At 40.1% G+C, this 15218-nt stretch overlaps 1 protein-coding gene across 2 annotated transcripts in view; it reads left to right on the top strand.

The window, feature by feature from the left end:
• LOC127663072 (A disintegrin and metalloproteinase with thrombospondin motifs 2-like) overlaps positions 1–15218 on the top strand; it is a 269588-nt gene that overhangs the window by 102230 nt on the left and 152140 nt on the right. For both annotated transcript variants that reach the window (XM_052154488.1, XM_052154489.1), the window contains exon 3: positions 9583–9754. In XM_052154488.1, the coding sequence (XP_052010448.1) occupies positions 9583–9754 (172 nt within the window). The remainder of the gene's footprint in view (positions 1–9582; positions 9755–15218) is intronic.

Genomic DNA, 15218 nt, shown 5'->3' with positions numbered 1-15218 from the left:
AATGATGTGATCCAAAGTGCATTTGAACAGCGGTGAAACACTTTCTTATGATGCATTCATACGACCAGACAGAGAAGTACGTTTGAAGTTTTGAGCAGAATAAATAGAAATAATTTTTTTTGCAGGTTTACACTAATCTAAAATGCTATTTCTAGCCATTTTACATGCACATGTTACCAGGCACGATCATATTTTTTTTATCAAGAAAATTCATGTTGGATCATAATTTTTTTTTTTTCTAGTAAAACCTTTGATATTAGGGCAAAAGTCGTATACTTTGTAATAATTTTTGTATTGTTTTCCTGTAAAAATATCTACAAATTCTTAAAACAAGATCAATCTGATTAATCTTGTTTTAGAAACAACACTGAATATGATATTTAGGTTTTTCAGGGAATGTATTTTTAACATGTTTATTTTGTCTTACTGTACTGGCAGATTATTTTTATAGTCAATTGAAGTGAACGAAATCTACCAGTGCTGAAGACGTAATCCAAAGTATTTAGAATACGTTACTGACCTTGCGTAATCTAATGGAGTACGTTCCAAATTACATTTTACGGCATGTATTTTGTAATCTGTAGTGGAATACATTTCAAAAGTAACTCTCCCAACCCTGCCAATCTAGCACCTGTACTCTATGCTTACGCAGCCATGAATTTTTAATCTGACCAGTGTGCGGTTTGGCAACTGGAGTTTGAAAGCTGCTGAAATTGGTCTGTGCTTAACAAAATTTAAATCAATGCCCCTTCAAGTGTATCAGCACTTAAATATGTGACAGTAGGTGCCCCGTGATAATTTTGGCATAAATATGGGATGTCCCTGCTATTACAGGACAGTATTCAATGTACTCAAATTTAAAAATGGGACAGTTTTATTAAAATTCTGCCTACATAGGGTGCTCACTAGGTTTTGGAACATAAAAAAACCTGTCCTTCAACAGCACATTTGATCATTGGCCTTGCAATTGAACAAATGGTTGTTTTTTCTATCAAAAGTCATTAATTAAGCTCAGACCTGGCTTTTGGTTCAACTGTCTTTGATTTCTAGATGTTGGGGCTCTACCCATCCTTCAGACATACTTCTTAGCTGTTGATGAGGTGCTTTGCCCTCATCAATTGAACTCGAAGAAATGAACAAACATAGAAGACCCAAGACGAGCAGCCATTTTGACTCTCAGCCTGTTTCTGCCGCCTGATCTGTCTTTGTCTCCTAAATCCTGTCTTGAAACTGAACACACTGTTCTGTGGGCTCCAGCAGGCCTCTGATGTTTTATTCAGCATCTCTTCCGAGAGCTAAAGGGACAGCGCAGACTTGTCCGGTCTGGTCTCCCTCCCTTGCTTCTTCCTTCAACGATCGATACGCCCGTGTCTCTGAGTCCCTCACGTCATCTTTCCTCCCTTGCAGTGCACTCTGCACTTTCTCTGTTTGGTATTCTAGAGCAGCAGCCACAGTGCAGATCCATCGAAAGGCCTAGAGATGAAGGGATGAACCAAGAGAAAAAGACAGCAACAGTAAGAATGGCTATGTTCACTCAGCAGTAGAACACGGTTGATGGGTTTGTTTTAGAGTGCTAAATATGGTTGTTCACACACAGTTTGGTTCTACAGGAGAGCAGGGGTGTCATGCACCGTTTGTGCATTAATGCAGAGTTTTTAATGTGGCAACAAATGGCGAAAATCATAGTAAACATTACTTATACTTAGGGGCTTATTTCAAGACTTTCATTTAACATATCATACAATGTTCTTTAAAACTGACTATTATCTAATATGGTGGCATGCGTTTTTGTAAGATTATTAGTCTTGTCTAACTATTAGTCTTGTCTAGTCTTGACTAACTTTATGATAAGGTTTGGTCCACCTATTGAAACGTGTGATATCACAATATTAGACGTTGAAAAACTCAAACAGTTGTACAGCAGAGTCAGTCTGCAACTGGCTAGACTTTGTAATCAGAATTTCTGTCCATCAATAAGTATTCATTATTTCACAGATTATTTAATGACTCAAAAAATAGACAATTATGTGCAAGTTTGCTTGCTGCCTTAATTGTTGATGTCACTAACCTGAAATCTTTGAAAGCAAATCCAATCACTAGTTAATCACTAGTCCAATGACTTTGTCAATATGCCTAAACCTAACCCCGTGGTTTTATGCGATTGTCGAGCAAGCCACATAATGATAAGTAAACAGGAGAGAAACGAAAGCGAGTGTTTGTTGTGTTCTTAACATTTCAATGGCAGAATAATCAGAAAAATGCAAGAACATAAAAAAAAAAAACACTTTAACAACAGATGACTGAAGCATAACATCATCACATAATTAATTACTTGTATAGTTGTATCCAGATACCGAAAACGCTTTTGTATTTACACCTTCTATGAATGTGGTCAGGTGGTTGACCGCCTCTGGCGATCTGATCACAATGTGTTTTGGTTGCATGAACACCTGATATTTAATGTGGTCAAGTGATATCCAACAGATCACCGAAAATGGTTTTAATCTTGTGGCTGATTGGTGTATATTATGTACTTTAGCTATGGTTAGAACATACTTTGTGTAAATATACATTTCAAATTGGCCACACAATGTATTTTTTTAGTAACAGTTGTGTCTTTTGTGGTTTGACAGTTTGAAAGAAGGCACTTAGTGCCTCTCACATACTGTAGTTTTCCATTGAATTTAACCAAATCATTGTCAAGGGATATAAACCGATCAGCCACAACATTAAAGCCATCTGCCTAATATTGTGAATATCTCAGAATAGCATTCTACATGATATTCTTCTCCGCACAATTTTACAGACCGGTTATCAGAGTTACCGTGGACTTTGTCAGTTCGAACCAGTCTGGGCATTCTCTGTTGACCTCTCATCAACAAGACATTTCCATCCACAGAACTGCTGCTCACTGGATGTTTTCTGTTTTTGACACCATTCTGAATAAATTCTAGAGACTGTTGTGTGTGAAAATCCCAGGAGATCAACAGTTACAGAAATACTCAAACCAGCACATCTGGCACCATCAATCATCCATGTTATTATCTAATCAGCCATTTGTGTGGCAGCAATGCACTGCATATAATCATGCAGATACGGGTCAGAAGCTTTTGTTAATGTTCACTTCAAACATCAGAATATGGAAAAATGTGATCTCAGTGAATTTGACCGAGGCATGATTGTTGGTGCTAGATGGGCTGGTTTGAGAATTTATGTAACTGCTGATCTCCTGAGATTTTCACGTGCAACAGTCTGTTGATGAGAGAACTCAACAGAGAATGGCCAGACTGTTTCGACAAAGTCTACGTTAACTTACATAAACGCTCTGTACAATTTTGCTGAGAAGAATAGCATCTCAGAATTTACAGATTTGGCTGATACCTGTGTGATACCTGTGCCCTTCTCTGTATGATTTTATAATTTGGAAGTGGCAATTTCAGCCAGATAATTCAATTTTCTTTTTTACTGATAAGACTATAAGATTATAAATAGGTTCTATTTAGGGAAAGTCTTCTTTGTTTTAAATATGAAGTTTAACACTTCAGTGCATTTTGATGATAACACACATCTATCACGTCTAATATTATGCTGCACCAATTGATGTTCACGCAACACTAAAATAACCATGCTATTCCCAGTGTGTGTTCACCATCGGATCATTCAACCATTCTTGTCAAAGGTGTGAGAGGAAAGAGAATGACAACATGTGTGTGGAGCACGCCAGGGGCATGAATACATCCTCAAATGTGCATGTGTGTGTGATTTGAGTTCTCCTTTATGGATGCTGCATAGATGCAGTCAGCAGCATCTGTAATTACCAGTTGTCTAAACAGACAGATGGAATTAAGAAGAGTGACTGGCAATTTTCCAAACGCTTGTTTTGGATAAGGGAGCAGGAGAGAGTAAGAGAGAGAGAGAGAGAAAGAGAGAGAGAGAGAGAGAGAGAGAGAGAGAGAGAGATTACCTGACACTGCGTGTTAGCACCTCCGCTTGACGTTTTTATCTTTCACTCTGCTGTCACTAGCATCAGGTGCTACTCTTTCACCCTCTTGATAGGAAACATCTCACCCTCTGGCCTTCTTTCTTCCACATTTCTTTCCTCTCTGTTTCCTTTTCTCCTCTCTCTTCTCTCTTATCGAGGAGAAGGTCATCCAGGGTAGATGTCCTTCTGAGATGGATTACATAACTGATGGCTGACATATGGATCTATTAGCACGTTTTTGCCGAGCAAACTCCAACTGTTCTCAGCTTGGTCGGCAACGGCTCCCTCCACGGTGTCCTTTCGCTGCGAATCATGTCAAGAAACAGTCATTTTCAGTGACTCATATAAAAGTTACTGCTGACATGCACTTATCCTAAGCCACTGAGGAGGCCTGGGTGGTTTGTGCACACTGACCAATTAGTTAGCTATGGATTACGACCTGAGAGTTGTTGCACAAACATCTGATTGCTTTGTGTAGCAAGTTAACTCCAGCAACCCAAACCAGTTAATGAGAAGTAAATGAACGATTATCACAATTTATTACCATCATATTGTCACATAATCTAAAATTCTTTAAAGATCTCATGAAATCACTTGAAGAGTGCAGTTTTATTTATTTTAACTGTATTTGTATTTGTATTTGTATTTTCTATTGAAACAGTAAGTTGGCGGCGGGACATATCAAAGGACTTGTCCCTTCTTTTTGTAGGTGCACTCAGGAATTTCTTCCTCATTAAAACATGTTTAATCCTAAAGAAATTAATGGGAATTTTGATGAATCATATGAGCTGAATACTCTAGTCATATCAGTAACCTTCTAAAAGCATATTTTATTATACATAAAGATGGTCCGCTCATGGGGAATGTCATGTTAGTATCACATGACCAGCTTAATACTACTCACATAATCTCAGTAATAACTGTGTTATTGGACACTTTCACTGTTGGATTTAATGAATCATGACAGATTGTGAATAGTGATTTTCTACAATAACACCTTTAACTGAAAACGATGGCATTTGAAAATTAACTTTTGGTAATATCTTCCAAAGTTATTTGAATTTTGCCATAATGTTTTTCTATACACAGTGTTGATATAGCAACAAGTAAACAAATTAAGTTTTGTCTCACCTGCTTGTGTGGAAATGTTTAAACCATTTGTGTTACAACTAGCCCCCTGTTTGTTTGTGCCCCGCTTTCCCTTAATTTAACTAAATAATTATTTATACGTATAGCCTACATATCCAGCTTCATCTGATGAGAAAAAATATAACTAAATAAAAATTATAATAACTATAGTTATTAATAATAACAATGATATTTGAATAGGTCTATCCAAGGCATATTTTATATACAGAAACTAAAAATGTAAGAGAATTACATTTTAAAATTACTTTTCTGGTTTAAGCCACGCCCATATCCGGTTCTATCCAAATACAGATAATTTTGTCATAGTTACAGATACTGGCTTCACTGCACACCCCTAATTTGAATGATGTTGTATCCACACCATTAGGTGTCACTGTAGGTGGCAGGGTTAGCTGATTAATCAAAAATTCCCCATGAATTTGCCTGCAATAAACAGTTAAATTAATCAACATGGTGAATATAGCATTGCTTTTAATGCACTTTTGATTTGACCTTTTAGTTTGCTAAACAGCATGCCATAAAATAATCTTTGAGATCAAGGGCGCATATATATATATATATATATATATAAGAAATTATGTTTTACTTAATTCATCAACATGACACATCTGTACTCTTTTACTTTTCCTGTTGTTTTCAATGATGATTTTGATAATACAAGAATTTTTCAATGTATTTCTGTAAAAAAGATGCTGTTGCACAATATTTTTTCATTAAAATCAATAAGTATCATTATAGTATCATTATATAATAAATTAAGTATCATTATAACCATCTTTTTTTTTCTTGCATTGCGGAGAAGAGAATTAGTGGGTAAAATGTGTGTAACTGTCATGGAAATAAAGTCATATTGTAAAAAGAATCGTAATGCCCCTAAAAACAGGCTTCATTTTCTACATGCAAAATACAAGTTCTTATTTGTTTCTTTTGAAGGCCAGCACATTTTATTGACAGTTGTTATAATAATAAGTTTTTAGTTGGTAAGTTCAATTCAGTTCAAACTGTCCATTTCAATGAATCATCATCATTTAAAATTGTGTTTAGAAGTCTTTGTGTGGCTTTATCATGTATTACAATGTTTTATTACAAATATATGATAATAAATATAGCTTTTGTTTATATTGTTTAATTGGTGCCTATAAATGAAAATAGGGCTATAACTATTTATTTATTTTTTTTGTAATCCAGTAGTTTAATGTTTATTCTGACGATTAATTAAGTAACTGTACATATTATTTCTTGAAAATAATCTTCTTAGATCATCTGGTTTCAATCAGATTTATTGAACAGAAAGTGTTTGTGTATCAATCTTTTTCAGTACATTATTTTATGTTGCTTCATAAAGGCCTATGATTGTGTAGATAAATGCATTTTGATGTGTTTTTTTTGCTGAGTTCAGCATGTCCCTCGTCAACGAATGGCTTAGTTTTTCTATCGCAAATGGACGCAGTTCTTCAACCAGTGAACTTACCATGTGTCCAGCATGTTGTATCATATTGTTGTATCATATAGCAGGTGAAAACTGGATGTCATCTTTTCAAGTGCAGTTGCAATGCTGAAGTGGTGTTGTGGTATTTCAGGTTGACAGACAACTACACTGTTTTTCAAATTCAAGTGCCCTCACACAGCTGACACTTCTTGTCATTATGTGTTTGGACCCTTGTCCGTGGACTTACGCTTTATTTCCAATTTGATGACAAAGCAATTTTGTAGTCATGTAATTTTTTAATCAAGTAATCAAATTAAATTGAGTAATCATGACAGCCCTAAATTATATTGACTAAATATAATTCTTTCAGATGTTAAATTATTGATAAACAGTGAGAAAAACATGCCTGATTATTTTCAGCTATGATTTTACTTTAGGATTAAATTAGGATTTATGTGGTGGGGGAAACCTAACACCAAAAAAACATCCATAGTTAAGTAATTTCAGAACAAATACATATCGTATATATCATCAAAAGGCTACAAATATTTATACATTATTTTAATTATAAAAGGTAATTTTGTCAACTTCTAGTAGTAAAACTCCAATTTCTATTTAAAGGGGTTTAAATGATTAAATAACAATTGGCTGCATTCGTCAGCAGAATCCATGGCTGCTTACCTGTAGAGTCACACGGTGGTATACACCTCACACAACTGCAACAGTACTCCCACCATATGAAGAGACAGTCAATCCATCTCCTCTGGGAATCATTGCAACATATCAATCTCCATAGTGCATCCACATTCTTTGACCTCATACCTGCCACAGCTGATTCAGAGCCAGCCCTGTAATTAATGTGCTTGTGTTTAAGATGCAGGTGGTGTTAGAGGAACTGATCCTAAATCAGATGAGGAACTAAAATTGAGATGTGACTTGCTTAGATGTGGATAGCGGAGGGAGTAATATGTCTCAGAGCAGGTGAAACAGGGCCTAAGGGTACACTAAACCTTTTAGAGTCTGGAAGCTGGAAAGAGGATTTGAGCGCTGTGTATTAAAGTTTGCCCAGAGGACGGTGCTCTATTGTGCAGAAGACGGTATTCAGAATGTGATGGTGCTAAAATGGAAATTGTGGTGTAAAATTAGGTAGAAACACGACTGCATACACACAGCTAAACAGAGTGGCCAAATTTTGTTATTGGTTCACTGTGTGTAACTTTTTTCTGGATTGTGACTTTTTTGTTTGCTTGTTTTTTTGTCTTTTATTTTGTGGAAGTCAGTGTGACTTTATAGTTTTTTTGTCGCTTTATTGTTTGTATTTAAATACACTATAAGTCAAGTTTTGGCACACTTGACTGAATTAATGTTTTTCATGATCTTAAAAACCTTTTTTTAATTGCTTGAAACTAGTTTTGTACTCTAGACTAATATAAATTGTGCCTACACATGATATGCACTGTATTTATTTAATTAATTGTAGTTGAAAAGCTGAAAAGTGAAGGAATAGCGGCCAACAAGCGCCATGCATACATCTGATCTCAAAGCATTATAGATTGAACTTTGTCTCATAGAATGAGCGTTACTATAACTTACGTTTTTGAAAAACGGAGTCTTTACTTGCTATGTACTAAGCTTCGCCAGATTCCTGGTGAAATTATCACAAGAGGCACTACAACAACTGTGCATTTTACACAATTCACAATGGCTGATTTTACTTTATATACACGTATTTTTGGCTCTCTATGAGAGGGATTAGTGCAGCGGGATGCAGCAGTTCAGCTGCCGTGTGTGTGTTTATGTTTTATGTCTTTTTGTTTGTTTAAATTAAAATATTTCTTTGACCGTTCAGCCGGTTCCCACGTACTCCTTTCCCATTTTTAACTTTGTTACAGCTGTCTATACAGTCATCCACCACCAGAGGGTGCTTGCATGCTGCATGTCATGTCTTGTCTTTCTTAGAGAAGAACAGCATATGCCTACTTCTCATTTGCTTTTAGAATACTATCGGTTAGGTTTAGGTGTTGGTTTAGGATGTTTTTGTTTACCTCTCATTTCATTTTAGGACACTGGTTTGGTTAAATGGATAGTTCACATACAAACGTATTTTATTATGATAGTTCTGTCATCCTTTACCCATTTCAGATGTGTATGACTTTCTTTCTTCTGCAGAACACAAATTAAGATTTTTAGAAAAATGTCTCAGCTCTGTTGGTCCATACAATCATGTGAATGGTGATCAGACCTCTATAGCTCCAAAAATCATATAAAAGAATAAAATAAGTAATCCATATGACACCGTATGAGTGTTTAAATTCATATCATCTAAAGCTTATGTTTCCTTATTGTTATGTTTGGAGCTACAAATATTTGATCGCCATTCATTTGCATTATATGGACCTACAGAGCAGAGATATTCTTCTAAAGTAATACACATCTGGGATGGCATGAGGGTATGTAAATGAGATAATGTTCATTTTTGGGTGAACTATCCCTTTAAGGTTAATGGTTTTGGTTATGGAGGTACATTTAACTCTTTAAAATCTTGTCTGATTACGACATCATTTCATTCACCTTTGGGACCCCCATTTCATGGGGAATCTGCAGCAAAACGTGTAATAAAGCACATAGTTTTGTTTTGCAAAAATGCTTTCACACTAACATATCTTTCATGAGATCAGGCTGGCTAGATACCTCATGAGTTTGTAGACAATATTCTGAGTGTGTAAAGCTGTAATCTAGGCAAAGGGTGGTTACTCTAAAAGTTAAAATATTGTAGTTTGCAGTTATTTAACTTTGTCTTTCTTAGGGCCACACTGTTCAAATAATAAAGTCTGCCTTTCTTGTCACCAGCAAGTAATTCAAACTCTAGACCCTGGCATTGAGTCCATGCATTATAACAATATGTCTTAGGTAGATCAGATATTAATAGAATAACATCTTTGTTTATATTGTGGAATAATAGTGCAAAGTTAGTATAAGTTTGGCACATGGTGTTTATCTTCTTTTGGTCTTGCTCTCACAGGCGGGGATGATTCGAACTGAGCAGGATGAGTTTTTCATTGAGCCTATGGAAACGGGGTATCGTGTGATGGAGCAGGAGAAAGAGACCAGGGGCCGCTCACACATCATATACCGTTCTGCCGCTGTGAAGAAGCCTCCTGTTAGCTCGCTAGCTGCAGACTTCCACTCCAGAGGTTAGTACTGTTCAACAGCTTTATCTACTAGCTCTGACTAAACCGAACATGTTTTTATTGTGCATTATAGATTCTATTATGCTAAAATGCTAAATTAACAGGTAACAAGTCTTGTCAAGTAAATATTTAGTTGCTCTTAAACAACACTGAATTACTATGTTCAGTTTCAGAAAAAAAATTGCAAATATTTTACCTTTAGGGGCTACAATGGCTTGTCAATAGAGCAGTACCCTCAAAGGTACACCTGTGTACCCTTTAACATGGGTACATATTAGTTCCCTTACAACTTGTAGCTTTTAGGAGGCAAATATGTACCCTTTGTGACTAACTTGGACAAAGTTGGCCCTTTGTAAAAGGGCTGACGGACAAGTTTGTACTCACTACAGCATATTAAATACTGCCAAATATATGTGTAATCACACTTTTTAAATAACATGACACATTTAATAATTTGACATTTCTCACATTTATGTTCACTTTGTCATCGGATTGTCACTTTAAATATCTCAGAATCACAATTTGTCATCAAATATAGCAGAATACATTTATTCAGCGATTTTGCTTAAAAAAAATATTATTGCAGATTTAATTTTAACTAACTTTTTAAATAGTCTTTAATACTTGTCAGACATCTCTGATCTGGAGAAAAGGCCAATGGAAATTGGCATGTGGAATTTGCCTGCCACTCCCCCGGGCATACGGGTAGAAAATGAGCGACGCTGTAAACGCTAATATCTTCTTCGGAGCTGAGCGAGTAAGTTCACAGAGCTGAATTTCTCTGCCACATCCATTCATCTCTCTACGCTTTTGGATCTACGGCGCTTTCCAGAGGTCCTACCCCTCGCGCATCATGGTTGGTTGATGCATTTGAGAACACTTCAGCACTGGCTACAGGCCCGAGTCGAGAGACAAGCATGGCGCCACGGCACACAGCGCGCCCTCGTCAAGCAGGCTTGTCGCCGTCTATTCAGCCCCTGGTCAGACCTAACTCTAAAGAAGCTCCCCTAGGCCAGGTCCCCAGGCACGTCGTGGTTACGACAGATGCCTCCCAGCGTGGCTGGGGCGCCATGTGCAATGGGCACCATGTCGTCGGCCCTTGGACCGGCCCGCGACTGCGTTGGCACATCAACTGCCTCAAGTTGCTGGCAGTACTACTTGCCCTGATGAGGCTATCGCGGTTGATCCTGGGCAAGCATGTGTTGGTTCAGACGGACAACACAGCGACGATTGCGTACATCAGCCGCCAAGGTGACCTACACTCTCATCGAAGGTCACATCTCGCCCGTCGTCTCCTCCTTTGGAGTCCGCATTGGCTCAAGTCACTGTGAACCACCCACATCCCGGGCAACCTCAAAGCAGAGCAGACTCGCTGTCGCAACAGGTTACGCTCAGGAGAGAGAGTGGAGACTCCACCCTCAGATGGTCCAGCTGTTCCGGAGTCGATTCAGCCAAGCACAGGTAGACCTGTTCGGTTCCCCAAAATCCTCCCACTGCCCACATTGGTATGACTTGCTCTTCGTCCTCCATGACCTTACATAGCACCTGTGCAAGAAGGCTCACTGGGGAAAATGCGTACTTGCGCAGCCCCGCGGGCCAGCTGTGTGCCAACGCATCTGCCCTGAGGGGAGCCTCTGTCCGGGCATACCAGAGCGGGCAGTGGGAGGTTTCTTGGGAGTCAAACAGGTCTACCTGGGCCTTGCCAAACCGGTCCCAGATCAGCTGGACCGACTGGGGGTGGAGCCTCCACTCTCCGCCGGGCAAGCTTTGTCTTGACAGCGCGTCCGCTATCATATTGAGGTTGCCGGGGATGTCGCTGCTGACTCCAAAGGAGGAGACGACGGGCGAGCTGTGACATGTCGAGGGAGCGTACTCTGCCTTGGCGATTTATGAAGGCTACGACCGTGGTGCTGTCTGTCCTGACTAGGACGTGTTTGTCTCGAATTAACGGGAGAAACTTCCTCAGGGCAAAGAAAACAGCCAGCAGCTCTAGGCAGTTGATGTGCCAGCGCGGCGGGGCCCGGTTCCAACGGCCTGCTGCTGCGTGCCTGTTGCACATGGCCCCAACCCAATTTGGAGGCGACGGTTGTGACCAGAACGCATCGGGACACCTGCTGCAAGGGTACCCCTGCCCGTAGAAAGCAGAGGTCTGTCCAGGGTTTGAGGGTTTGGCGGCAGGCGGTGTTAACTTTCACATTGTGTGTGCCGCAGCGCCATGCTCGTCTCGGGACTCGAGTCTGGAGCCAGTGCTGAAGTGGTCTCATATGCATAAACCCCAGTGGCCGTGTACTGCGGAAAAAAGAACACCCACAAAGGGGGGCGGAGGCCTGGCAAACTGAATTGTGTAACCGAGTCAAATGGTCCGGTGCAGCCAGCGTGACGGGCTGGGCAGTGAAAGCCACGCCTCTAAGCTCCGTGCTAGGGGCACCAAGGGGACGAGTATTTTGGACGTACCCGGCGGGGCTTCGCCGGAACAGGTAATGCGGCGTCGGGAGGCAGTGAAGCGGCCCGAGGCTCCGGTGCTGAGAATAGACTCAAAGCACTTACCTTGCTCCACGCACCCGGCAGGGGGCGGGTTCGTGACTGAGGAGGAGGTCTGATGTTGGCGTCCTCTGCACTCGTCTGAACCGGCCGGCCGGGAAACAGTCGTGGGGCTGAAGGCGGGGACGCCACGTCCAGGAAGCCAGGACTGTTGAGGCCTGAAAGCAGAGTGCCGTGAGATGGCATTTGCGGGCCATGTGACCCAGAAACAAAGGAAATAGCTCTTTTATTGAGAATTTGGGTGCCAAAATTCTCCTCCCGGCACTCCACCGGGAGACGGAGCGGTCTTACCACCTCCGGAGCTAACGTCTTGGACTCTGGGTGGGCTCTCTCAGGAGCGCCTGGGAGCCTTCCGGGTCCTCGAGGGGGTTCGTGAGACAGGGGGCGTGCGCCCCAGACACACGAGACAACGCCTGTGGCCGTTTGAAGCGGAGAGCACTCTACCGCATCCAGGAACAACACAGGGGCGGAAAGGCATCTTTATAAAGACGTGTCCCTAAAAGGACGTTCAACGCCGCTGTGTTTTGCTCTTTTAGAGGAAATTACTCTTTTAAATAAAATCACTCTTTTATGGAAAAAACTTGTCTGAGTTTTTTAATCTGCACTGTCAAAGCGCCCAGGGGCAGGAATGCACAGCCGTTCAAACAGGAGAAAGCCGCTGTTGTGCTCTGTAGAATCCAACAGCATGCAGCAGAGGAATGTCAGGAACATGCAGCAACTGCATGCACGACCATCGGCTCCGAAGAAATTTTCTGAATGAACTCCCGTATTTGCGCCGCTTAAATACCCGTATGTCCGGGGGCGGGACATGCAAATACCGGCTGCCAACTTCTCATTGGCCTTTTTTTATAGATCAGAGGTGAATATTGGCGCTCAAGAGAGACCCCTAGTGTCGCTTCTCTGACACAACGTGGAGAGAGCGACAGAAGAGGAACAGAAACTTTAATACAAAACAGTAATACCATAGATGGTCCTTAAACTAATGTTTTCAATGCAGATTAACACAAATAAAACTGACACAATTTTATAATGACAATGATGATACAGTAAGGCACTTACAGGTGGGGGAGGCATAAACAATAAAATACACCATTTCAAAAGAATAGCCACAAGTGACAAGACTTTAACATTATATGCGTTGCCATGACAATGGTTTGTTTAAATCACTTGCTAACCATTTAAAGTTATATCAAACTTCAACGTTATGACCATGCAATGCTGTTAAAATATGCCAAAGGATGCCAGAAAGGTACTGTTTTCATAGAGCAAAGTCCGCTCATAGAAATATGCTGGTAGCATATTACTAGATGTTCACTGTTCTGTGGTAATTAACATTATGCCACAAACGCTGAAAATAGATCTTAATTTGTATTGAACCCGGAATATTCCTTTAATAGAACAGCCTGAAAAGTGTTAGCAAAACAATGTAAAAAAAAATAAAAAATGACAAGCACAGTAAAATGTAAATGTAATTTTTTGTCACAATTACCAAGAATCTATCACTTTAATGACTAAATTGTGAACTGGGTTACACACTATGATTCATGACTCAGTGTTGTTAATAACAACCAAAACATTATTGAGAACTTTGCCTCATTTGATGCCCTTGGCAACTGCCTACAGCAATTACAGCTCCAAAATGCAGAACTCAATTATTACACTTTCTTGGTAGACATGAGGTATTTTATGTATTAGAAATCTGACTGCGTAAGAGACCATGAAACTGCCAAAAAAAAAAAAAAAAAAAAAAAAACACGAAGCAGAGAGATTTTTATTTAATTTCTTTTCTTGCAGTTTTGGGAGTATTTGGAAAAAAGAGCTACAAATTGAAGCCTTGACAGTTCCTAGAGTGACTTTTGCCATTTCAATGGTCCGATGGACTAACATTTATGTCAAGTGTTAAACTGATGGTTCCATATTAGTAGACATGCTTAGTTAAACCAAGGAGTTGAAGGAGGCCTCTGTTCTCACTGTGGGGAATGGTGTCTACTGGCTGTCCAACATTATAGTGCATGTGTTAAGTGCTTAACTGAAGAAAGAGTGTGAGTGTTCTCTTCCTAAATGAGTCATGTAATTTAATAGAAACATGGGTTATGAAATCTCTGAATAATTTAAAAGAGCCACTTAGAGAAAATTAAATTTTTTCAAACACTTTTTTACTATGGTAGGTAAATAACCAAGATTTCCAAGAAAAGGGGGGGTGGGGGGGGGGGTGCATTAGCTTCTGAACTGAAACTTTAAGGAGCCTAATGACTGTTTTTAGTCACCAAATCACAGTATTGTTCGATTTAGATTGCTGTTCATAAACAAGATAGAAAACGAATGGGTTACCTAACGTAACCTCGGTTCTCTTACGCTACGGGAAAGATTCATCTTTTCTGAGATATTGAAGCCAAAAAATTATCCTTAATTTTGTAGCCATTGTCAACGCAGTGCAGCAGCTGCATACCTTGAGCGGGCTAGCTAGCGAGCTCATTGGTTGCTCTGCGGCAACTGCTGCAGCCTATAGATGAACTTGAGTGAACTCACGTCCAATGACAGGCGCCCGCGCCGTCACTGTATCAAAGCCCGCCAGAATGGGCGTGGCTAGAGTGCATATAAGCGTAAGTTCGTAGGCTGGAACCCTGGTTTTCATTGAATGAAGCGAAAATCGCTTGTGGCGTGAGCACGGCCGGCTACGCAATACTCGTTCCCTCATCTAGAGAGAACTGAGGTTACGTTAGGTAACCGATTCATTCTCTTACGAGAGGTTCTCTCGTATTGCGTAAGCTAGCTTAAGCTACGGGAACCCATTGTCAACGCCGTGCGCGCCAAGCATCCACTGCATGAGCCCCGGGGGTGGGGGGACGCGGGGGAGCCCTGGTGAGTGGGGGAATAATATTTGGCTGGCAAGAGTGTGGGCCAGTGTGTGTGTAATACATAAGCA

This window comes from Xyrauchen texanus, chromosome 23 (assembly GCF_025860055.1).
Source record: "Xyrauchen texanus isolate HMW12.3.18 chromosome 23, RBS_HiC_50CHRs, whole genome shotgun sequence".
Lineage (NCBI taxonomy): Eukaryota > Metazoa > Chordata > Actinopteri > Cypriniformes > Catostomidae > Xyrauchen > Xyrauchen texanus.
Note: the sequence above shows the minus strand (reverse complement) of the source record. Positions and strands in the feature narration are given on the sequence as shown.